General features: G+C 53.9%; 1 protein-coding gene across 2 annotated transcripts in view; it reads right to left on the bottom strand.

Moving 5' to 3' along the window:
• The window catches only part of TTK (TTK protein kinase), a 305,010-nt gene that overhangs the window by 236,262 nt on the left and 44,468 nt on the right, over positions 1-24,280 (bottom strand). The window contains exons 5-6 of one of the 2 annotated variants that reach the window (XM_075340172.1): positions 10,108-10,251; positions 9,932-10,031 (exon numbers count right to left, since the gene is read on the bottom strand). In XM_075340172.1, the coding sequence (XP_075196287.1) occupies positions 9,932-10,031; positions 10,108-10,251 (244 nt within the window). Of the gene's footprint in view, positions 1-9,931; positions 10,062-10,107; positions 10,252-24,280 lie in introns of both variants that reach the window. The other variant, XM_075340171.1, reaches the window with a different exon arrangement.

Consider the following 24,280-nt stretch of genomic DNA (forward strand, 5'->3'; position numbering starts at 1 on the left):
CGACGGCATTCGGACCTGATCTTGCGTAACACTCTGGGCAGCATCGCCAGAGGAGGAAACACATAAGGCAGTCGAAACTGCGACCAATCCTGAACTAACGCGTCCACCGCCAGAGCTCTGTGATCCTGAGACCGTGCCATGAATGCCGGGACTTTGTTGTTGTGCCGTGACGCCATGAGATCGACGTCCGGCGTTCCCCAGCGGCGACAGATCTCTCGAAACACGTCCTGGTGCAGAGACCATTCCCCCGCATCCATGCCCTGACGACTGAGAAAATCTGCTTCCCAGTTTTCTACGCCCGGGATGTGAACTGCGGAGATGGTGGAGGCTGTGGCTTCCACCCACTGCAGAATCCGTCGGACTTCCTGGAAGGCTTGACGACTGCGAGTGCCGCCTTGGTGGTTGATGTATGCGACGGCAGTGGCGTTGTCCGACTGGATACGGATCTGCCTGCCCTCCAGCCACCGATGAAAAGCAAATAGGGCTAGATACACTGCCCTTATCTCCAGAATATTGATCTGAAGGGATGACTATCGGAGTCCAGGTTCCCTGAGCCCTGTGGTGGAGAAAAACCGCTCCCCACCCTGACAGGCTCGCGTCCGTGGTGACCACAGCCCAGGTTGGGGGTAGGAAGGATTTTCCCTGCGATAAAGAATTGGGAAGGAGCCACCACTGAAGAGACGTCTTGGTTGCAAGGGAAAGAGACGTTCCTGTCGAGGGAAGCCGACCTCCTGTCCCATTTGCGGAGAATGTCCCATTGGAGTGGCCGAAGATGGAATTGCGCGAACGGGACTGCCTCTATAGCTGCCACCATCTTCCCCAGGAAGTCCATGAGGCGCCTTAAGGGGTGTGACTGACTCCGAAGGAGGGATTGCACCCCTGCCTGCAGAGAAAGCTGTTTGTCGCTCGGAAGCTTGACTAACGCTTGCTGGGTATGAAACTCCATCCCAAGGAACGTCAGTGATTGGGTCGGTGTCAACTTGGATTTCGGGAAGTTGATGATCCACCCGAACTGCTGGAGAGTCGCCAGAGCGACAGATAGACTTTGTTGACACGCCACCCGAGACGGGGCCCTGACTAGGAGATCGTCCAAGTAGGGAATCACCGAGTGGCCCTGAGAATGCAGGACCGCCACAACGGATGCCATGACTTTGGTGAAAACCCGTGGTGCTGTCGCCAAGCCGAACGGCAATGCCACGAACTGGAGGTGTTCGTCCCCGATGGCGAAACGCAGGAAACGTTGATGCTCGGGTGCGATCGGTATATGGAGATAAGCATCCTTGATGTCGATCGATGCTAGGAAGTCTCCTTGTGACATTGAGGCGATGACCGAACGGATGGATTCCATCCGGAACCGTCTGGTTCTCACAGGTCTGTTGAGTAGCTTGAGGTCCAGAACGGGACGGAATGACCCGTCCTTTTTTGGCACCACGAACAAGTTGGAGTAAAATCCACGACCATGTTCCTGAAGGGGAACGGGGATCACAACTCCTTCCATCTTTAGAGCGGCTACTGCCTGAAAAAGTGGGTCGGCCTGAGCGGGGGGCGGAGAGGTTCTGAAGAAGCGAGCCGCAGGACGAGAGCTCAACTCTATCCTGTAACCATGAGACAGAATGTCTCTCACCCATCGGTCTTGAACATGTGGCCACCAGGCATCGCCAAAGCGGGAGAGCCTGCCACCGACCGAGGATGCGGTCAGGGGAGGACGAGAGTCATGAGGAAGCCGTCTTGGAGGCAGTGCCTCCTGCGGCCTTTTGTGGGCGAGACTTGGATCGCCACACATAGGAGTTCCTCTGGCCTTTCTCCGGCCTGTTGGACGAAGAGGATTGGGACTTGGCGGAGGGACGAAAGGACCGAAATCTCGATTGAACCTTTCTCTGTTGAGGTCCCTTAGGTTTGGCCTGGGGTAAGGAGGAATCCTTTCCTTTGGATTCCTTAAAAATCTCATCCAATCGTTCGCCAAACAAACGGTCGCCAGAAAACGGCAAACAGGTTAAGAACCTCTTGGAAGCCGAGTCTGCCTTCCATTCGCGCAGCCACATGGCCCTGCGGACTGCCACAGAGTTAGCGGATGCTACAGCTGTACGGCTAGCAGAGTCCAGGACGGCGTTCATGGCATAGGATGAAAAGGCTGACGCCTGAGAGGTCAAAGACGCAACTTGCGGAGCAGAATTACGTGTGACAGCATTAATCTCAGTCAGACAAGCCGAGATAGCTTGGAGTGCCCACACGGCTGCAAAGGCCGGGGCAAAAGACGCGCCCGTGGCCTCATAGATGGACTTCACCAGGAGCTCAATCTGTCTGTCAGTGGCATCCTTTAGCGATGAGCCATCTGCAACCGATACCACGGATCTAGCCGCCAATCTTGAGACTGGAGGATCCACCTTGGGACAGTGAGCCCAACCCTTAACGACTTCAGATGGGAAGGGGTAACGCGTGTCAGTGAGGCGCTTAGTAAAGCGCTTGTCCGGGACCGCTCTGGGCTTCTGGACAGCGTCCCTGAAGTTAGAGTGATCAAAAAACGTATTGCGTGTACGTTTGGGGAACCGAAACTGGTGTTTCTCCTGCTGAGACGCCGACTCCTCTACAGGAGGAGGCGGGGGAGAGAGATCCAACACCTGGTTGATGGACGAGATAAGATCATTTACTAAGGCGTCCCCTTAGGTGTATCAAGGTTAAGGGCGACGTCAGGGTCAGAGCCTTGAGCTGCGACGTCCGCTTCGTCCTCCAGAGAGTCCTCAAGCTGGGATCCCGAGCAGCGTGAGGAAGTCGGGGAAGATTCCCAGCGAGCCCGCTTAGCCGGTCTAGGACTGTGGTCCGGGCAGGAATCCTCCGCCTGAGACCTAGGGGCCAACCTGGGAGCGCGCTGCGGCGCGGACCGAGAGGGGCCTGGAGGCGACGAGCCAACAGGGGCCGGGGCCTGTGAAAGGACCGGTCTGGACTGCAAAGCCTCTAGCAGCTTAGAAGACCATTTGTCCATAGACTGAGCCATGGATTGAGAAAGTGACTTAGAGAGTTTCTCAGCAAAAGAGGCGAATTCTGTCCCTGCAGCCTGGACAGGGGGAGCAGGGGGGTCTACATGAGCCGAGGGGCCCACCAGTGTCCGAGGCTCCGGCTGAGCAAGCGAAACAGGGGTCGAGCATTGCTCACAGTGAGGGTAGGTGGAACCCGCAGGTAACATAGCCCCACAAGAGGTACAGGCCGCAAAAATAAGAATTATTCTTACCGATAATTCGGTTTCTAGGACCTTCCACGACAGCATAGGAGGTTGTCTCTCCACGCCCTAATTGGGACAGGAAGTTCAAGAGGTTTAAAAGGACCCTTCCACCTCCCACAGCCAGTGTCTTACAAAGAATCCATAGCATATGAGAAGTACCACACATTCAGGAATATATGAATACAAAGGGGAGGGAATTACCTGCTGTCGTGGAAGGTCCTAGAAACCGAATTATCGGTAAGAATAATTCTTATTTCTCTAGTCCCTTCCACGACAGCATAGGAGGAATACCAAAGAATTGATACCTAGGGGGGGACCACAGCCTGCAGGACCCTCCTGCCAAAGGCCAAATCCCTGTTGGAATCCAGATCCAACCGATAATGCTTCGTGAAAGTATGGAGCGAAGACCACGTAGCCGCCTTGCAGATCTGCTCAGGGGAGGCCCCTGCCCGTTCAGCCCAGGAGACAGAGGTAGCCCTGGTGGAGTGCGCCGTGAATCCAGTAGGTGGAGAGAGATGCTGAGCGAGGTAGGCATCTCTAATTGCCCGTACAAACCAGTTGGCGACGGTACTCTTAGCCACCTTCTTGCCCTTATTGTGGCCAAAGGGCTGGATGAACAGGTTAGAATCAAGGCGCCAAGAAGCAGTAACCTCCAGGTAGTGCAACACTATCCGACGGACATCCAAAGAATGAAACACTTCCTCACCCGGAGTCCGAGGATTCTGACAGAAGGAAGGCAGGACGATGGACTGAGAACGGTGAAAATCCGAAACCACCTTGGGAAGGAAGGAAGGGTCCAGCTGAAAAACAATGCTGTCATCTCTGATGGTCAGGTAAGGTTCCCTAATAGACAAAGCCTGAAGTTCTCCGACTCTGCGAGCAGACGTAATAGCCACAAGAAAAGCAATTTTGTGAGAAAGAGAACGAATGTTACAAGAGCACAGAGGTTCAAACGGTGATTGAGATAGTCCGGTAAGGACCACATTGAGATCCCAGCGAGGCGTCAGGACCCTCTGACGTGGACAGAGTCTACTAGCGGACACAAAGAACCGACGGATCCAACGATGATCTGCCAGAGCCGTGTCAAAGACAGCACTGAGGGCGGACACCTGAACCTTCAGGGTGATAGGCCGAAGGCCTAAGTCCAATCCACTCTGGAGGAAGTCCAGAATCTGCGCAATATTAGGCCGAAGTGGGTCAGGAGGCCGAGAACCACACCAGGAGGAAAATCTCTTCCAGATTTTGTTGTAAATACTATTAGTCACAGGTTTACGGTTCTTCTGTAGGGTAGCCACAACTTTGTCAGAAAACCCTTGGGCCTTCAGTGCCCGGGCCTCAGAAGCCAGGCAGCCAAGTTGAGTTTCTGGGGAGCCGGATGGAAAATCGGACCCTGTGACAGTAAGCTGGGGTCCGAACCTAAGAGGACTGGGCCGTCGATTCCTAGCGTCATGACCAGGCTGTACCAACTCCTCCGGGGCCACAGCGGGGTTACCAGTATAGTTGGGACCCCCTCGTCTCTGATCTTCCTCAGGGCCCTTGCGAGAAGAGGGGGGAACGCGTAAGCGAGGCGAAAGGACCACTTGTGGCAGAAAGCGTCTACCCCTAACGCCTCGTCCCGTGGGTTCAGGGAGAAATATGTTGCGACCTTGCGATTCCCTGCCGAAGCAAAGAGGTCCACCTCTGGAGCACCCCACCTTGCCACCAGAGAGCAGAACACCGCCTGATCCAGACTCCATTCCCCCGGATGAACATCCCGACGACTCAGGAAATCCGCCTGAAGATTTAGGGAGCCCTTCAGATGGACCGCAGAGAGGGAGAGCAGAGATTGTTCCGCCCATTGAAAGATTCGGGAGGACACTGACTTCAGGGCGCCTGAGCGTGTACTGCCCTGATGGCGGAGATGTGCCACTGTTGTGATATTGTCTGAATACACCAGGACGTGAGAGTCCCGGACGAGGTCCTGAGCCGCAAGGAGGGCTTCCCTGACTGCCCTGAGCTCCCGGTAGTTGGAGGATTGGGAGCTGACGCAAGGACTCCAGACCCCTTGAAATGGGGAGTTTGCCACCATTGCCCCCCATCCTCGTAGGCTGGCATCTGTGGTCAGTGTAACCAGGGGTGTCTGAGTCCAGGCAACCCCCACCTTCAGGTTGGCAGGACGCAGCCACCAGAGAAGGGATGAGGAGACGGACCCCGAGAGGCGAAACCGTCTGTTTAGGGATGACGGGAGTCTGTCCCAATGTGCCAGGATATGATCCTGGAGACACCGAGAATGGGCCTGAGCCCACCTGACTGAGGGAATGCAGGACGTCATGGAACCCAGAGCTGACATAGCCGCTCGAAGCGTCGGGCGAGCCTGCCTGCGAAGCTTTGATATTTTGGCTAACAGAGCTACCCTGTGGCCCTCTGGGAGAAAAGATGCCTGTCTGTCGGAGTCCAGCAGCACTCCGAGAAACTGCCGAGTGGGGGAGGGGGTTAACTGTGATTTTTTGAGATTGGGAATCCATCCCAGGGACCGAAGGATTCCCAAAGACCTTTCCACATGGCTCCGGAGGGTTGGAGCAGATGGAGCCATGAGAAGAAAGTCGTCCAAATATGGAACCAGACAGATACCCTGCAATCTTATGAAGGCGACCACCTCTGCCATGATCTTTGAAAAGATCCTTGGAGCAGAGGAGATCCCGAAGGGAAGTACATTGAATTGGAAATGAAGCACTTCCTCCCCGTGTAGCACCGCAAACCTGAGGTATTGCCTGTGCCCCGGATGGACGGGTACATGGAAGTAGGCGTCTTTCAGATCTATAGAGGCCATCTGGTGGTGTAGACCTATCAGGGGAATAGCTGATTTTACTGACTCCATCTTGAACCGCCGGTACCTGACCTGACGGTTTAGACGTTTTAAATTGATAATTATTCGGACGTCGCCAGACGGCTTCTTGACAAGGAAGAGGCGGGAGTAGTGTCCTACCCCTTCTTCCTGACTCGGGACTGGGGAAACGACCCCCGAGTGCAGTAGCTCTATAATCTTTGTGTACAACAGAGCCTGTGAAACCTGCGACGCCAGAGCAGTGACTCGGAGACCCGGACGAGGGGGGGAGAGGAATTCTATGAGGAGACCTTCCGAGACGATCTTCAGAACCCATTGGCAAGTGGTTATGGACCGCCACTGGGGAAGAAACGCCGAGAGTCGTCCCCCCACCCGGGCCGAGTCACTGTTTGTCCTGCTGAGGACGTTGCTGATGGGAAGGGATAAGGATGTTTCTCCCTCTACCCTTGGGATAGCTCCACCTGCCTGCCTTCCCTTTCCCTCTGGGCTGGGAGGCCTGAGGCATCGAGGGACGAAAGGACTGCTTCCTGTTGGGTCTAGGATCGGGCAAGGCCTTACGATCGGTCGCCTTGTCCAGAATATCATCCAGGGCAGGCCCAAACACCAAATCCCCTTTAAACGGAAGGGAGCAAAGCCTCATTTTGGAGGTGGAGTCTCCGCTCCAGGCCTTAAGCCAGAGGGCACGTCTGGCAGAGTTAGAAAGAACCGAGGTCCTGGCCGCCAGGCGGACAGATTCCACCGAGGTATCTGCCAAAAAACTGGTGGCCTTCCTAAGCAAGGGAAGGGATTCCAGTAATTCCTCCCTAGGGGTCCCCTGGGAAATATGAGCCTCCAACTGGTCTAACCACCTAATTAGGGACCTGGATACACAGGTGGAGGCAATGTTAGCCTGAATAGAAGAAGACGATGCCTCCCAGGACCGCTTCATCAGGCCTTCTACCTTCCTATCCATCTGATCCTTCAGTTGGGAAGTATCTTCAAAGGGAAGAGCCGTTTGCTTAGCTACCCTAGCCACCTGAACGTCTACTCTTGGGACCTCCCAATGTAATCCAGAAGGTTCCAGAGGAAACCGGCATCTAGGGTCACTCCGTACCCGCCTCTCAGGAAATTCCCATTCTTGAGAGACAATATCCAAAATATTGGTATGAACTGGGAATCCTAACTGACTGACTTCAGGCCAGCAAACATTTCGTCTTGGATTGAGGGAAGCGACTCCACTTCCTCTAATCCCATAGTGCTCCGAACTGCCCCAATAAGATCCCCCAATCTTCAGAGGGAAACAGAAAGGACTGGTCAGACCCCCCAGAGGGAAATCCTTCATCAGGACCCTCAGAGGTGGAATCAGCGTCCTCCTGATCAGACGGGGTCGACTGGAGTCTCCTCTTTTTTGGAGGAGAGGGTCCAGGAGCAGGGCCAGGAGCAGGGCCAGGAGCAGGGCCAGGAGCAGGGCCAGGAGCAGGAAGGGAGGCCAGTGAGGCCCTAATCTCCTGTTTCATCATGGACCGCAACTCGTCTATCAGGGACGGTTGTTCGGCCCTAATAATCTGGTCCGTACATTGCTGGCAAAGCTTTTTATCCCATACTGCAGGGAGCTTTTTTATACAGATAGGACATTTTTTAATTTTTTCCATTCTGTCAGGTCTATCAGGCTTATCGGACTTGTCAGCCTTTTCTGACTTCTCAGGCTTCTCTGATTTTTCATTTCTGTCAGTTTTCTTGGTGGCCTTGTCCTCCTAGAAAACACAGACCAGAGAGCCATAAATCATCTGACTGAGACCTATGTCTGAGGGACCATCCCCCTCCATACTTACAGTAGCAGGGGGCACACTGGGTTCTGCAGATGCAGCTGCAGCGGAAGACATGACAGGGAGCACGGTTGCTTACCATGATCTGACGTCTTCGCGGCAGCCCTTATGCAAAAGGGCCTGCCCCTCCCAGTGACGGTAATCGTTCCCCGCCTCCCGCATCCGGTCCTGGACAGGCCGTGTCACCGTCGGCGTGTCCTCCACGCTGCCTCCGCAAACCGGAAGCGCTCGACCGGAAGTCCGCAAGACCGGAAGTCCCGCCCCCGGGAGCACTTCCGGATCGCTCCGGCAGCGTGCATGCAGGAAGCGGCCGGCGGCTCAGGGAGGATGCCGGCCGGGGAGCTCAACAGCCTGCATCACCCCTAAGGAGGCTCCGGAAGGCTGGAGCAGCGGTCCCCCACAGCGTGAGGGAACAGCAAGGGAGGAGCAGTGAAGGCCCGACCGATGCTGTCCGGCTTAAGGTAACAGGGGAAGAAAAAAAAAAATTATACTGTAGTTCGCCGGCCACCACAGCATAGGAGAAAAATAAAAACCTCTCCATGCCCCATGGGGACAGGAAAGACACTGGCTGTGGGAGGTGGGAGGGTCCTTTTAAACCTCTTGAACTTCCTGTCCCAATTAGGGCGTGGAGAGACAACCTCCTATGCTGTCGTGGAAGGGACTAGAGAAAAACCCTGTGCCTTAGCAGCTTTGCTCCTTGTGGACGACATGCTGTTATCTCCTAGGAGAGTGATCACTGAGGGTATATGGGAAAGGGGTATACAGCCCGACCGAACAGATATATATATATATATATATATATATACACGTATCTATTCCGGCACCCTAGGGGGACCAGCACCGGGTGACCGGTGTGGCTTACCGACCGCTAACAAGCGGAGTGTGTCCTCCAGATTCCCTGCCTTAGATCCCCCGGAGCTGCAGAGCTGTTCACTGAGAATCCTCCACCGGCAGAATGCCAAAAAATGGCTGCCAGAGCTCTCAGGGGGGGGAGTGGAGCCGTGGGCGGCGCCAGGAAAGTGCGGGAATCTGGGGTCCCCACAGTGATCAGTGAGGGGGGAGGAAAACATGCAGGATGCTCCAGCCCTCAGATCCGACGTCAGGTCGGTAATCCCGCCCTTACCCCTGACAGGCAGGCCCGGGGGCGGGATTTTTGCGACTAGGCCGCGATGAAGCCGGGGACTAAATTTGAGACCGCGCCCGACAAGCAGGCACGGTCGGCGCGGAAGTCCACCGGCCTTCTCAATTCAGCAGCTGCCGCGGCTTCCGGGAAGAAGGTGCGCTCCCTGCACAGTCCCCAATGGGGACACAGAGTACCTTTGAGTTGCAGGGCCCGGTCCCTGAGGTTGAAGAGGCTCCGGTCCGGCAGGTTCCCACAGGGGCTGCGGAGGGAGCACGGTCACAGTAAATGGATGACCGCTTAGGATCCCACTTCTCCCAGAGCCGCTTAAGGGATGGTGAAGGAGACGGCATGTGGCTCCAGCCTCTGTACCCGCAATGGGTACTTCAACCTTAACAACACCGCCGACGTAGTGGGGTGAGAAGGGAACATGCCGGGGGCCCCGTGGGGGCCCTCTTTTCTTCCAACCGACATAACTAAGTTGAGAATGCATGAGTGGATGTGTGCCTCCTTCCACACAAAGCATAAAACTGAGGAGCCCGTGATCCACAGGAGGGTGTATAGGCAGAGGGGAGGGGTTACACTTTTTAAAGTGTAATACTTTGTGTGGCCTCCGGAGGCAGAAGCTATACACCCAATTGTCTGGGTCTCCCAATGGAGCGACAAAGAAATGTAATATAGTTCTCCTGAATGGCCATGTCACTTACTTCATATGCAGCCGTTTAGGTATCCATAGTTACAACCACTAGCAACTGTAACTGAGTGGTCGTAACCATGGATACCTAAGCTGCTGCAATGTCCTGCACATGAGGTAAGCGACATAGCTAATCAGGGGAACTATACTACATTTCTAAATAGAGGTATTTGGTATTTGCTAATATTATTATACCTACCAAATATTGCAATAGGATAATGAAGATAGGAATAACCCTTTAAATAAATAAAAAAAATATATAGCTTCATACCCAAATGAAATCATCATGTTGGAAGAAAGCTCCTCAGAGCTGTCGCTGCGCGTCTTCTGGGGCCTCTGCACATTTTCTCCATTTGTGTTGCTCCAAGACACTGCAAAAAACCCGCAATGAATAACAAAGTCTTTATTTGCCGATGACAACACCACAGTCACACTGCAGCCACTTACAGGAAAAATTCTCTTTATCTTCTTCAGAGATCAGCTGAGGTTTCTTCAACTGCAGGTTCTTCATAGCCAAGACTATCATTTCCGCTGGGGCGGCTCCGCAATCCCTTCCTTTCTGGAGAATCTGCTTACTCTTCTTAAAGTTTCCTAGCAAAATAATCACCATTGTTTTAGATCTACATTTGTTCTTAAAAAAAAGGCTGCTACTTCTCATCTGGATCTCAGAAGGGGTTGATCCACTGTAAACACTGGTTGAATGGTAACTTACTGATGATAGCAGGACCCGCTGCAAAAAAGAGGGATTTTAATAGATTGTTCCAGTAACCCACCAGCTCCATTAATTGTCTAGGAGACTGACGGTGAGACTGCAGAGTAAAGTGCTGTGACAATGGATGTAGTACTCTTCAACTATGCATGCGTGACAAATTCCAGTAAAGAGAGTCACGATGGATGACCGCCTCCTCCCCGACTATATCAGTGGCTCAGCTTTTCATTAGCCAGCCTAGATGATCGCTGTGACGTGACGCACAGGTGATGTCACACTGAACTGGCCAGTCACAACAGCAGCACCTGTACATTATGTATGGAGGGACTTTCCAAAAAAAGCATGCTAAATATTTTTAAATTATAGGTAATCATATCAAATCAGTCAGGGTATTAATAATCACCGGATTTCTCAGCTGCTCTCATTTTTAAAGGGTAAGCTAATAAAGTGGCATACGCCAAAAAGGGAATCTGTCACCAGGATTTTGCTCCCCCATCTGAGAGCAGTATAATGTAGGGGCAGAGACCCTGATTCCAGCGATGTGACACTTGCTGAGCTGTTAGCTATCATTTTGATAAAATCAATGTTTTCTCTGTTGCAAATCTAGCAGTTATACAGAGCTCATGAATATGCTGGACTACCTGGCAGCACGCCAAGTAGTCCTCTAATGATAATCTCTTGCTGATTAATCAGTGATTTTATCAAACCTACAGGAGGCAGCTTAGTAAGTGATACATTGCTGGAATCAAAATCTCTGCCCCTACAATATGCTACTTTCAGATTAGGTGGCAAAAACCTGGTGACATATTCCCTTTAGAGGGTTTGGCTAATACCTAGATACTAATGAATGAAGATAGCTCACTAAAAATCAAAACAATGGGGGTCAAACACCGCTCATCCGCAATGATCAACCATTTACAGCACTGGCAGCAGCCAGATGTGAAACGTGACGGGCACAAGAAAGACACGATACTGCAGATCAGTTGGTACTGAAGTGAATGGGAGCATGGCTGCAGTATCTGATAACAGCCATTAAATATTGCAGAGTGGTACTGTTCCGACAACTGATATTAATGACCCAACTTAACCCCTTCAGCCCCCAGCCTGTTTTCACCTTAAAGACCCGGCCATTTTTTGCAATTTTGACCAGTGTCACTTTGACAGGTTATAACTCTGGAACACTTCAACGGATCCTGGCGATTCTGAGATTGTTTTTTCGTGACATATTGTACTTCATGTCAGTGGTAAATTTAGGCCGATATGTTTTGCGTTTATTTGTGAAAATTTCGGAAATTTAGCGAAAATTTTGAAAATTTTGCAATTTTCAAAATTTGAAATTTTATGCCCATAAATCTGAGAGATATGTCACACAAAAAAGTTACTAAATAACATTTCCCACATGTCTACTTTACACCAGCGCAATTTTTGAAAAAAAAAAAATTTCCGTTAGGAAGTTAGAAGGGTTCAAAGTTCATCACCAATTTCTCATTTTTCCAACAAAATTTACAAAAAAAAATTGTTTAGGTACCACATCACATTTGGAGTGATTTGAGAAACCTAGGCGACAGAAAATACCCAAAAGTGACCCAATTCTAAAATCTGCACCCCTCACTCTGCTCAAAACCACATCCAAGAAGTTTATTAACCCTTTAGGAGCTTCACAGCAACCAAAGCAATGTAGACGAAAAAATGAAAATTTTACTTTTTTAACACAAAAATGTTACTTTAGCCATAAAAATTAGTATTTTCACAAGGGTATCAGGAAAAATGCATCATAAAATGTATTGTGCATTTTCTCCTGAGTACGCAGATACCCCATATGTGGTGGAAATCAAATGTTTGGGCACACAGCAGGACTCGGAAGGCAAGGAGCGCCATTTGAATTTTTGAGTGCAAAATTAGCTGCACTCATTAGCGGACGCCATGTCGGGTTTGAAGACTCCCCGAGGTGCCTAAACAATGGAGCTCCCCCACAAATGACCCCATTTTGGAAACTAGAGCCCTCAAATATTTTTTCTAGATGTTTGATGTGCACTTTGAACCCCTGGGGGCTTCACAGAAGTTTAGAACGTTGAGCCGTGAAAAGAAAAAAAATTTTTTTTACCACAAAACTGTTGCTTCAACCAGGTAGCTTTTTTTATCACAAGGGTATCAGGAAAAAATGCACCATAAAATTTATGGTGCATTTTCTCCTGAGTACGCAGATACCCCATATGTGGTGGAAATCAAATGTTTGGGCGCACGGCAGGACTCGGAAGGCAAGGAGCGCCATTTCACAGCAAAATTGGTTGGAATTATTAGCGGACGCCATGTTTCATTTGGAGACCCCCCTGAAGTGCCTAAACAATGGAGCTCCCCCACAATTGACCCCATTTTGGAAACTAGACCCCTCATGGAATTTATCTAGCTGTTTAGTGAGCACTTTGAACCCCTGGAGGCTTCACAAACGTTTGTAATGTTCAGCCGTGAAAATATTTTATTCTTTTTTTTACCACAAAATTGTTTTTTCAAACAGGTAGCTTTTTTTTCCACAAGGGTATCAGGAAAAAATGCACCATAAAATGTATTGTGCAACTTCTCCTGAGTACGACGATACCTCATATGTGGTGGAAATCAATTGTTTGGGCGTACGGCGGGGCTCAGAAGAGAAGGAGCGCCATTTCACAGTAAAATTGATTGGAATTATTAGCAGACGCCATGTTTAATTTGGAGACCCCCTGAGGTGCCTAAACAATGGAGCTCCCCCACATGTGATCCCATTTTGGAAACTAGACCCCCCCCCCATACAAAAAAAATTAGTTTGGCGAAATAAAAAATACAGACATCAGTAAAAAAAAAAAAAAAAAAAAAAAAAAAAAAAAGAGCGCCTGCCACTAAGACCAGTGCCAAACGTGAGAGCAATGCACGAGTCTCGCATCGCATCATCCACTGCAGTCTGGAAGCGAGCAACTGCGCTGGATAATGCGATGCGAGAGGGCGGGGCTGCAGATGAGAAAGGGCGCAGCGGATGGAAGATGGGAAAGGGCGCAGCGGATGGAGGAGCGGCAGAGGATGGGAAAGGGCGCAGCGAATGGATGATGGGAAATGGCGCAGCGGATGGATGGGAAATGGCGCAGTGGATGGAGGAGCGGCAGAGGATGGGAAATGGCGCAGCGGATGGATGATGGGAAATGGCGCAGCGGATGGATGGGAAATGGCGCAGTGGATGGAGGAGCGGCAGAGGATGGGGGGGTGAGATGGGGATACCTACCTTACAGGATGGATCTAGGCAGCAGGATCACAGCAGACAGAAGAGGCAGCAGATGAAGGAGGCAACAGATAGAGGAGGGTGAGAGGGGGCAGTAGATGGAAAATGGGAGAGAGCAGGCAGCAGATCGGGGAGGGGGGCAGAGTCTGATGGGAGAGAGAGATGGCACATGTAGGGGAAGGGAGGGGGGCTTGCAGCACATGTAGGGGGAGGGAGGGGGGCTTGCAGCACATGTGCTGCAAGCCAGCCACCCTCCCCCCACATGTGCTGCAAGCCAGCCACCCTCCCCCCACAAGTGCTGCAAGCCAGCCACCCTCCCCCCACAAGTGCTGCAAGCCAGCCACCCTCCCCCCACAAGTGCTGCAAGCCAGCCACCCTCCCCCCACATGTGCTGCAAGCCAGCCACCCTCCCCCCACATGTGCTGCAAGCCAGCCACCCTCCCCCCACATGTGCTGCAAGCCAGCCACCCTCCCCCCACATGTGCTGCAAGCCAGCCACCCTCCCCACGTGGGGGGAGGGTGGCTGGCTTGCAGCACATGTGGGGGGAGGGTGGCAAGCCAGCCACCCTCCCCCCACATGTGCTGCAAGCCAGCCACCCTCCCCCCACATGTGCTGCAAGCCAGCCACCCTCCCCCCACATGTGCTGCAAGCCAGCCACCCTCCCCCCACATGTGCTGCAAGCCAACCACCCTCCCCACGTGGGGGGAGGGTGGCTGGCTTGCAGCACATGTGGGGGGAGGGTGGCTGGCTTGCAGCACATGTGGGGGGAGGGTAGCAAGCCAGCCACCCTCCCCCCACATGTGCTGCAAGCCAGCCACCCTCCCCCCACATGTGCTGCAAGCCAGCCACCCTCCCCCCACATGTGCTGCAAGCCAGCCACCCTCCCCCCACGTGGGGGGAGGGTGGCTTGCAGCACATGGAGGGATAGGTGGTGTGGCGATGGAGAAGGGGCAGCCGATGGAGGCGGCGGCGGCGGCCGCCGATCGGGAGCAGCAGCGGCTGAAAAAGGTGGGTGCGACGGCGGCGGGGACAGTGGCGAGCATGGCGGCGGGGACGGCGGTGGATCGGGAGCAGCGGCGGGGACGGCGGTGGATCGGGAGCGGCGGCGGCGGGGACAGCGGTGGAGCGGGAGCATGGCGGCGGGGACGGCGGTGGATCGGGAGCGGCGGCGGAGACAGCGGTGCAGCGGGAGCATGGCGGCGGGGACGGCGGTGCAGCGGGAGCATGGCGGCGGGGACGGCGGTGGATCGGGAGCGGCGGCGGAGACAGCGGTGCAGCGGGAGCATGGCGGCGGGGACGGCGGTGGATCGGGAGCGGCGGCGGAGACAGCGGTGCAGCGGGAGCATGGCGGCGGAGACAGCGGTGCAGCGGGAGCATGGCGGCGGGGACGGCGGTGGATCGGGAGCGGCGGCGGAGACAGCGGTGCAGCGGGAGCATGGCGGCGGAGACGGCGGTGCAGCGGGAGCATGGCGGCGGGGACGGCGGTGCAGCGGGAGCATGGCGGCGGGGACGGCGGTGGATCGGGAGCGGCGGCGGAGACAGCGGTGCAGCGGATGCATGGCGGCGGATCGGGAGCGGCGGCGGCGACAGCGGTGCAGCGGGAGCATGGCGGCGGGGACGGCGGTGGATCGGGAGCGGTGGCGGAGACAGCGGTGCAGCGGGAGCATGGCGGCGGGGACAGCGGTGAAGCGGCAGCAGCGGCGGGGCGATCGGAGACAGCGGCAGCAGCGGCGGGGCGATCGGAGACAGCGGCGTGGACAGCGGTGAAGCGGGAGCAGCGGCGGGGCGATCGGAGACAGCGGCGGTGAAGCGGGAGCAGCGGCGGGGCGATCGGAGACAGCGGCGAGGACAGCGGTGAAGCGGGAGCAGCGGCGGGGCGATCGGGGACAGGGGCGGGCGGCGGGGCGATCGGGGACAGGGGCGGGCGGCGGGGACAACAACTTACCGCTCTCCTCGGCTTCCAGGGACGGTCACAGGCCGCAGATCCACATTGATTGGAGAGAGCGGTCACAAGACCGGTCTCTCCAATCAGAGCTGGGGGCGGGTGAAGCATCGATCACCCAGCTCCAGCCAATGGCCAGTGCTACAGCAGCACTGATCAGGGCTGGATTTCAATGTTCCAGCCATTTTCAATGGCTGGAACATTACAGTGGCTGTAATTGGCTGAGCGGCGTTCGTCAGCCAATCACAGCCTCTGTAGGTTCGGGGAGGAGGCACCACCCCTGCTGAGGTCAGGCAGAGGTCCCCTCCTTCCCGAATCCACCGTTTAAGTAAATAAATTTCACTCCCCGGGGCTCCGGGACCGCGATTTCGCCAGGACGTACTGAGTACGTCATGGGTCGTTTAGCACCATGTGACCATGACGTACTCAGTACGTCCAAGGTCGTTAAGGGGTTAAAAGTCCTATTTGTGGAAAATCCCTTTAAAGTACGTAAACCCTGAACTTATATGTAGTATTTAAGGGTAAAGAAACACCTTGTGGAAGAGACTAGTGGAAATTGGGAAGCAGCGCTATTGTTACTACCTAAACTACAAGCACCTTGCCAGAATCGGATGGACCACTTGTGGTCGGGTACGACTAATGATATCCAGGTGAGAACAGAGTTAAACTCCTCAAACTGATTCCAGTGCACACACACAGGGCCGTATTTGCCACTAGGCACCCGTGGTCCCGTGCCTAGGGCGGCACGTTGCGGGGGGCGGCACTTTCTGGCACCAAAAAAAAAAAAAAAAAAAATATATATATATAAATTTTTTTTTTTTTTTTTTTTTTTTTTTTACATCCCCGCCCCCCGTCCCTCCCTCTGTTACACTCGGCTGTGTTCGGGGGGGGGGGGGGGGGGGGGGGGGGGGAGGGAGGAGAGGCGCACTTCTGTATTTAAATAGGCATAGTGAGCTGATTAACCCCGGAAGTTCCATTACCTGCACTTCCGGGGTCAGAGGCGCGCGGGGCGCGACAATCAGCTGACTGCCCCGTGCTGCAGACAACACACGCCGCGGAGGAGGACGCGTCTGCAGCTGGAGCCAGCCAGAAGTGGAGCCAGCCAGAGCAGGGCGGCGGGCACCGGAGCAGGTAAGGCAGAGGCAGAGCCTAGAATGTATGGGCTCCTTACAGGTTAGTTGATCGTTGCGATGCCTCTTTTTGTCCACTATAATCATGCAAGGGGAGGCTGGGGGGAGAGAGGCTGAGGCTGGGGGAGGCTGGGAAGAGAGAGAGGCTGAGGCTGGGGGAGAGGGAGGCTGGGGGGAAAGAGACGCTGAGGCTAGGGGGGAGGCTGGGGGGAGAGAGAGGCTGAGGCTGGGGGGGAGGCTGGGGAGAGAGGAAGGGAATTTTGTTACTTACCGTAAATTCCTTTTCTTCTAGCTCTTATTGGGAGACCCAGACGATTGGGGTATAGCTACTGCCCTCTGGAGGCCACACAAAGCACTACATTAAAAGTGCAAGGCCCCTCCCCCTCTGGCTATACCCCCCCCGTGGTATCACGGGTTCTCCAGTTTTAGTGCCAAAGCAAGAAGGAGGAAGCCAATAACTGGTTTAAACAAATTAACTCCGAATAACATCGGAGAACTGAAAAACCGTTCAACATGAACAACATGTGTACCCGCAAACAACAAAAAAAAACATCCCGAAGGACAACAGGGCGGGTGCTGGGTCTCCCAATAAGAGCTAGAAGAAAAGGAATTTACGGTAAGTAACAAAATTCCCTTCTTCTTCAGCGCTCTATTGGGAGACCCAGACGATTGGGACGTCCAAAAGCTGTCCCTGGGTGGGTAAAGAAATACCTCATGTTAGAGCTGCAAAACAGCCCTCCCCTACGGGGGTGTCACTGCCGCCTGCAGGACTCTTCTACCTAAGCTGGCATCCGCCGAAGCATAGGTATGCACCTGATAATGCTTGGTGAAAGTGTGCAGACTGGACCAGGTAGCTGCCTGGCACACCTGTTGAGCCGAAGCCTGGTGACGTAATGCCCAGGACGCACCCACGGCTCTGGTTGAGTGGGCTTTTAGCCCTGAAGGAACCGGAAGCCCCGCAGAACGGTAGGCCTCTAGAATTGGTTCTTTGATCCATCGAGCCAGGGTGGCTTTAGAAGCCTGCAACCCCTTGCGCGGACCAGCGACAAGGACAAAAAGTGCATCGGCACGGCGCATGGGCGCCGTGCGGGAAATGTAGATTCTGAGTGCTCTCACCAGATCTAGCAAACGTAAGTCCTTTTCATACCGGTGAACCGGATGAGGACAAAACGAAGGCAAGGATATATCCTGATTAAGATGAAAAGAGGAGACGACCTTAGGGAGAAACTCCGGAATAGGGCGCAGCACTACCTTGTCCTGGTGGAACACCAGGAAGGGAGCCTTGGATGACAGAGCTGCCAGCTCAGACACTCGCCGAAGCGATGTGATCGCAACAAGAAACGCCACTTTCTGTGACAGCCGAGAAAAGGAAACTTCCTTCAGAGGCTCGAAGGGCGGCTTCTGGAGAGCAACTAGTACCCTGTTCAGATCCCATGGATCTAACGGCCGCTTGTACGGGGGCACAATATGACAGACCCCCTGCAGGAACGTGCGCACCTTAGAAAGACGTGCTAGACGCTTCTGAAAAAACACGGATAGTGCCGAAACTTGCCCTTTAAGGGAGCTGAGCGACAAGCCCTTTTCTAACCCCGATTGCAGGAAGGAAAGAAACTTGGGCAATGCAAATGGCCAGGGAGACACTCCCTGAGCAGAGCACCAGGATAAGAAAATCTTCCACGTTCTGTGGTAGATCTTAGCCGAATTCGACTTTCTAGCTTGTCTCATTGTGGCAACGACTCCTTGAGATAATCCTGCAGATGCTAGGATCCAGGACTCAATGGCCACACAGTCAGGTTCAGGGCCGCAGAATTCTGATGGAAAAACGGCCCTTGGGACAGTAAGTCTGGTCGGTCTGGCAGTGACCACGGTCGACCGATCGTGAGATGCCACAGATCCGGATACCACGACCTCCTCGGCCAGTCTGGAGCGACGAGTATGATGCGGCTGCACTCGGATCTGATCTTGCGTAGCACTCTGGGCAAGAGCGCCAGAGGCGGAAACACGTATGGGAGCTGAAACTGCGACCAATCTTGAACCAAGGCGTCTGCCGCCAGAGCTCTTTGATCGCGCGACCTCGCCATGAATGCCGGGACCTTGTTGTTGTGCCGGGATGCCATTAGGTCGACGTCCGGCACTCCCCAGCGGCGACAGATTTCCTGAAACACGTCCGGGTGAAGGGACCATTCCCCTGCGTCCATGCCCTGACGACTGAGGAAGTCTGCTTCCCAGTTTTCTACGCCTGGGATGTGAACCGCGGATATGGTGGATGCTCTGTCCTCCACCCACATTAGAATGCGCCGGACTTCTTGGAAGGCTTGCCGACTGCGCGTCCCTCCTTGGTGGTTGATGTATGCCACCGCTGTGGAGTTGTCCGATTGGATTCGGATCTGCTTTCCTTCCAGCCACTGTTGGAAGGCCAGTAGAGCAAGATACACTGCTCTGATCTCCAGAACATTGATCTGAAGGGTGGACTCCTGCGGAGTCCACGTCCCCTGAGCCCTGTGGTGGAGAAATACTGCTCCCCACCCTGACAGACTCGCATCTGTCGTGACTACTGCCCAGGATGGGGGCAGGAAGGATCTTCCCTGAGACAATGAGGTGGGAAGGAGCCACCATTGTAGGGAGTCCTTGGCCGTCTGGGAAAGCGAGACTTTCCTGTCCAGGGACGTTGACTTCCCGTCCCATTGGCGGAGAATGTCCCATTGAAGTGGGCGCAGATGAAACTGCGCAAAGGGAACTGCTTCCATGGCTGCCACCATCTTCCCTAGGAAATGCATGAGGCGCCGCAAGGGATGCAACTGGCCCTGCAGAAGAGATTGCACCCCTGTCTGTAGTGACCGCTGCTTGTTCAGCGGAAGCTTCACTATCGCTGCTAGAGTATGAAACTCCATGCCAAGATACGTTAGTGATTGAGTCGGTGATAGGATCGACTTTGGAAAGTTGATGATCCATCCGAAAGACTGTAGGGTCTCCAGCGTAGCATTCAGGCTGTGCTGACATGCCTCTTGAGAGGGAGCTTTGACCAATAAATCGTCTAGGTAAGGGATCACCGAGTGTCCCTGAGAGTGCAAGACTGCTACCACCGCCGCCATGACCTTGGTGAAGACCCGTGGGGCTGTTGCCAGACCAAATGGCAGAGCTACGAACTGAAAATGGTCGTCTCCTATCACAAAACGTAGAAAACGTTGATGTTCCGTAGCAATTGGCACGTGGAGATAAGCATCTTTGATGTCTATTGAGGCAAGGAAGTCTCCTCTGGACATTGAGGCAATGACAGAACGCAGGGTTTCCATCCGGAACTTCCTGGCGTGCACATGTTTGTTGAGCCGTTTTAGGTCCAGAACAGGACGGAACGAGCCGTCCTTTTTTGGAACCACAAAGAGATTGGAGTAAAACCCTTGCCCTTGTTCCTGAGGAGGGACTGGGATCACCACTCCTTCCGCTCTTAGGGAGCCCACCGCCTGCAGCAGAGCATCTGCTCGGTCTGGATGTGGGGAGGTTCTGAAGAACCGAGCTGGAGGACGAGAATTGAACTCGATTCTGTACCCGCGAGACAAAATGTCCGTCACCCACCGGTCTTTGACCTGTGACATCCAAATGCCGGAAAAGCGGGAGAGCCTGCCCCCGACCGGCGATGCGGAGGGAGGGGGCCGGAAGTCATGAGGTAGCCGCTTTGGAAGCGGTACCTCCATTTGCTTTCTTGGGGCGCGTGTGAGCCCGCCACGAATCTGAGTTTCTTTGCGTCCTCTGAGTCCCTTTGGACGAGGTAAATGGTGTCTTGCCCGAACCTCGAAAGGACTGAAACCTCTGCTGCCACTTTTTCTGCTGAGGTTTGGTTGTTCTGGGTTGTGGTAAAGAGGAGTCTTTACCCTTAGACTGCTTAATGATATCAGCCAATGGCTCGCCAAACAGTCTATCTCTAGATAAAGGCAAACTGGTTAAACATTTTTTGGAACCAGCATCTGCTTTCCAGTCCTTTAACCACAAGGCTCTGCGCAAAACTACCGAATTGGCGGACGCCATTGAGGTGCGACTGGTAGATTCTAGGACCGCATTGATAGCGTAAGACGCAAACGCCGACATCTGCGTGGTAAGGTGCGCCACTTGCGGCACTGCTGGATGTATGATAGCATCCACTTTTGCTAAGCCAGCTGAAATAGCCTGGAGTGCCCATACGGCTGCGAATGCCGGAGCAAACGACGCGCCGATAGCTTCATAGACAGATGTTAACCAAAGGTCCATCTGTCTGTCATTGGCATCTTTAAGTGAAGCGCCATCCTCCACTGCAACTATGGACCTAGCTGCGAGTTTGGAAATCGGGGGGTCTACCTTTGGACACTGTGTCCAGCGCTTGACCACCTCAGGGGGGAAAGGGAAACGCGTATCTTTAGATCGTTTAGAGAAACGCCTTTCTGGGTGAGCGTCGTGCTTCTGGATTGATTCTCTGAAGTCAGCGTGATCCAACAAAGCACTCAATTTACGCTTGGGATAAAGGAAACGAAACTTCTCCTGCTCCGCAGCCGCCTCTTCTGCTGAAGGGGCTGGGGGAGAAATATCCAACAGCCTATTGATGGCTGAGATAAGGTCGTTTACCATGGCATCCCCATCAGGGGTATCAAGGTTGAGAGGGGTTCCAGGAATGGATTCCTGATCACTCTCATCAGACACATCACAGGGAGACTGATTGCGCTGAGACCCCTGAGCAGTGTGATGACGTCGAGGGTCTTTCCCAGGGAGCTCGCTTAGGGTGGCTGGGGCTATCATCTGAGTCATAATCCTCGGCCTGTGAAGCCGGGGACCCCCCTGTGGGCTGGATTAATTCCAAGTGAGGGGGACCTGAGGACAGAGGCCTCGCCGTGCCCAAAGACTGAGCCCCATGCATAGATTGCAAGGTTTCAAGGATTTTTGCCATAGAGACAGACATATTATCAGCAAAAACTGCAAAGTCTGTCCCTGTCACCGGGGCAGGACTTACAGGCGTCTCAGCCTGGGTCACTCTCCCTCCTGACTCCGGCTGGCGAAGCAGCACCGGGTCGGAGCATTGCACACAATGGGGGTCATCGGAGCCTGCTGGTAGATTAGCCCCACATGCAGCACCCGCAGTATACACAGCCCTAGCCTTGGCAGCCTTGCGTTTTGAGGATGGCATGTTGTTGCTTCCACAGAGTGATCTGGGAGATGCAGCCAGAAGCGACCTCACAGTGCAAGAAATGAAGGGAATTTTGTTACTTACCGTAAATTCCTTTTCTTCTAGCTCTTATTGGGAGACCCAGACGATTGGGGTATAGCTACTGCCCTCTGGAGGCCACACAAAGCACTACATCAAAAGTGCAAGGCCCCTCCCCCTCTGGCTATACCCCCCCCGTGGTATCACGGGTTCTCCAGTTTTAGTGCCAAAGCAAGAAGGAGGAAGCCAATAACTGGTTTAAACAAATTAACTCCGAATAACATCGGAGAACTGAAAAACCGTTCAACATGAACAACATGTGTACCCGCAAACAACAAAAAAACATCCCGAAGGACAACAGGGCGGGTGCTGGGTCTCCCAATAAGAGCTAGAAGAAAAGGAATTTACGGTAAGTAACAAAATTCCCTTCTTCTTCAGCGCTCTATTGGGAGACCCAGACGATTGGGACGTCCAAAAGCTGTCCCTGGGTGGGTAAAGAAATACCTCATGTTAGAGCTGCAAAACAGCCCTCCCCTACGGGGGTGTCACTGCCGCCTGCAGGACTCTTCTACCTAAGCTGGCATCCGCCGAAGCATAGGTATGCACCTGATAATGCTTGGTGAAAGTGTGCAGACTGAACCAGGTAGCTGCCTGGCACACCTGTTGAGCCGAAGCCTGGTGACGTAATGCCCAGGACGCACCCACGGCTCTGGTTGAGTGGGCTTTTAGCCCTGAAGGAACCGGAAGCCCCGCAGAACGGTAGGCCTCTAGAATTGGTTCTTTGATCCATCGAGCCAGGGTGGCTTTAGAAGCCTGCAACCCCTTGCGCGGACCAGCGACAAGGACAAAAAGTGCATCGGCACGGCGCATGGGCGCCGTGCGGGAAATGTAGATTCTGAGTGCTCTCACCAAATCTAGCAAACGTAAATCATTCTCATACCGGTGAACCGGATGAGTGCAAAAAGACGGTAAGGAGATATCCTGATTAAGATGAAACGAGGATACGACCTTAGGGAGAAACTCCGGAATGGGGCGCAGCACTACCTTGTCCTGGTGAAACACCAGGAAGGGAGCCTTGGATGACAGAGCTGCCAGCTCAGACACTCGCCGAAGCGATGTGATCGCAACGAGAAACGCCACCTTCTGTGACAGGCGAGAAAAAGAAACTTCCTTCAGAGGCTCGAAAGGCGGCTTCTGGAGAGCAACTAGAACCCTGTTCAGATCCCATGGATCTAACGGCCGCTTGTACGGGGGTACGATATGACAAACCCCCTGCGGGAACGTGCACACCTTAGAAAGACGTGCTAGCCGCTTCTGAAAAAACACGGATAGTGCTGAGACTTGCCCTTTGAGGGAGTCGAGCGACGAGCCCTTTTCTGACTCCTATTGTAGGAAGGAAAGAAAAGTAGGCAATGCAAATGGCCAGGGAGACACTCCCTGAGTAGAGCACCAGAATAAGAAAATCTTCCACGTTCTGTGGTATATCTTAGCAGACGTGGGCTTCCTAGCCTGTCTCATGGTGGCAACGACCCCTTGGGATAATCCTGAAGACGCTAGGATCCAGGACACAAAAGCCACCCAGTCAGGTTCAGGGCCGCAGAATTCCGATGGAGAAAACGGCCCTTGGGACAGTAAGTCTGGTCGGTCTGGTAGTGACCACGGTCGGCCGACCGTGAGATGCCACAGATCCGGGTACCACGATCTCCTCGGCCAGTCTGGTGCGACGAGTATGACGCGGCTGCAATCGGATCTGATTTTTGCGCAGTACTCTGGGCAAGAGTGCCAGAGGTGGAAACACATATGTGAGCCGGAACTGCGACCAATCTTGCACTAAGGCGTCTGCCGCCAGAGCTCTGTGATCGCGCGATCGTGCCATAAATGCCGGGACCTTGTTGGTGTGCCGAGACGCCATTAGGTCGACGTCCGGCACCCCCCAGCGGCAACAGATTTCCTGAAACACGTCCGAGTGAAGGGACCATTCCCCCGCGTCCATACCCTGGCGACTGAGGAAGTCTGCTTCCCAGTTTTCTACGCCCGGGATGTGAACTGCGGATATGGTGGATGCTGTGTCCTCCACCCACATGAGGATTCGCCGGACTTCCTGGAAGGCTTGCTGACTGCGCGCCCCTTCTTGGTGGTTGATGTATGCCACCGCTGTGGAGATGTCCGACTGGATTCGGATCTGCTCTCTTTCTAGCCACTTCTGGAAGGCTAATAGGGTAAGATACCCTGCCCCGATTTGAACATCGATCTGAAGGGTGGACTCCTGCTGAGTCCACGTCCCCTGAGCCATGTGGCGGAGACAAACTGCTCCCCACCCTGACAGACTCGTATCTGTCGTGACCAGTGCCCAGGATGGGGGCTATGGCCACTATAGCAGAGAGTCCTCGGCCGTCTGGGAAAGGGAGACTTCCCTGTCCAGGG

This window comes from Anomaloglossus baeobatrachus, chromosome 3 (assembly GCF_048569485.1).
Source record: "Anomaloglossus baeobatrachus isolate aAnoBae1 chromosome 3, aAnoBae1.hap1, whole genome shotgun sequence".
NCBI classification, from domain to species: domain Eukaryota; kingdom Metazoa; phylum Chordata; class Amphibia; order Anura; family Aromobatidae; genus Anomaloglossus; species Anomaloglossus baeobatrachus.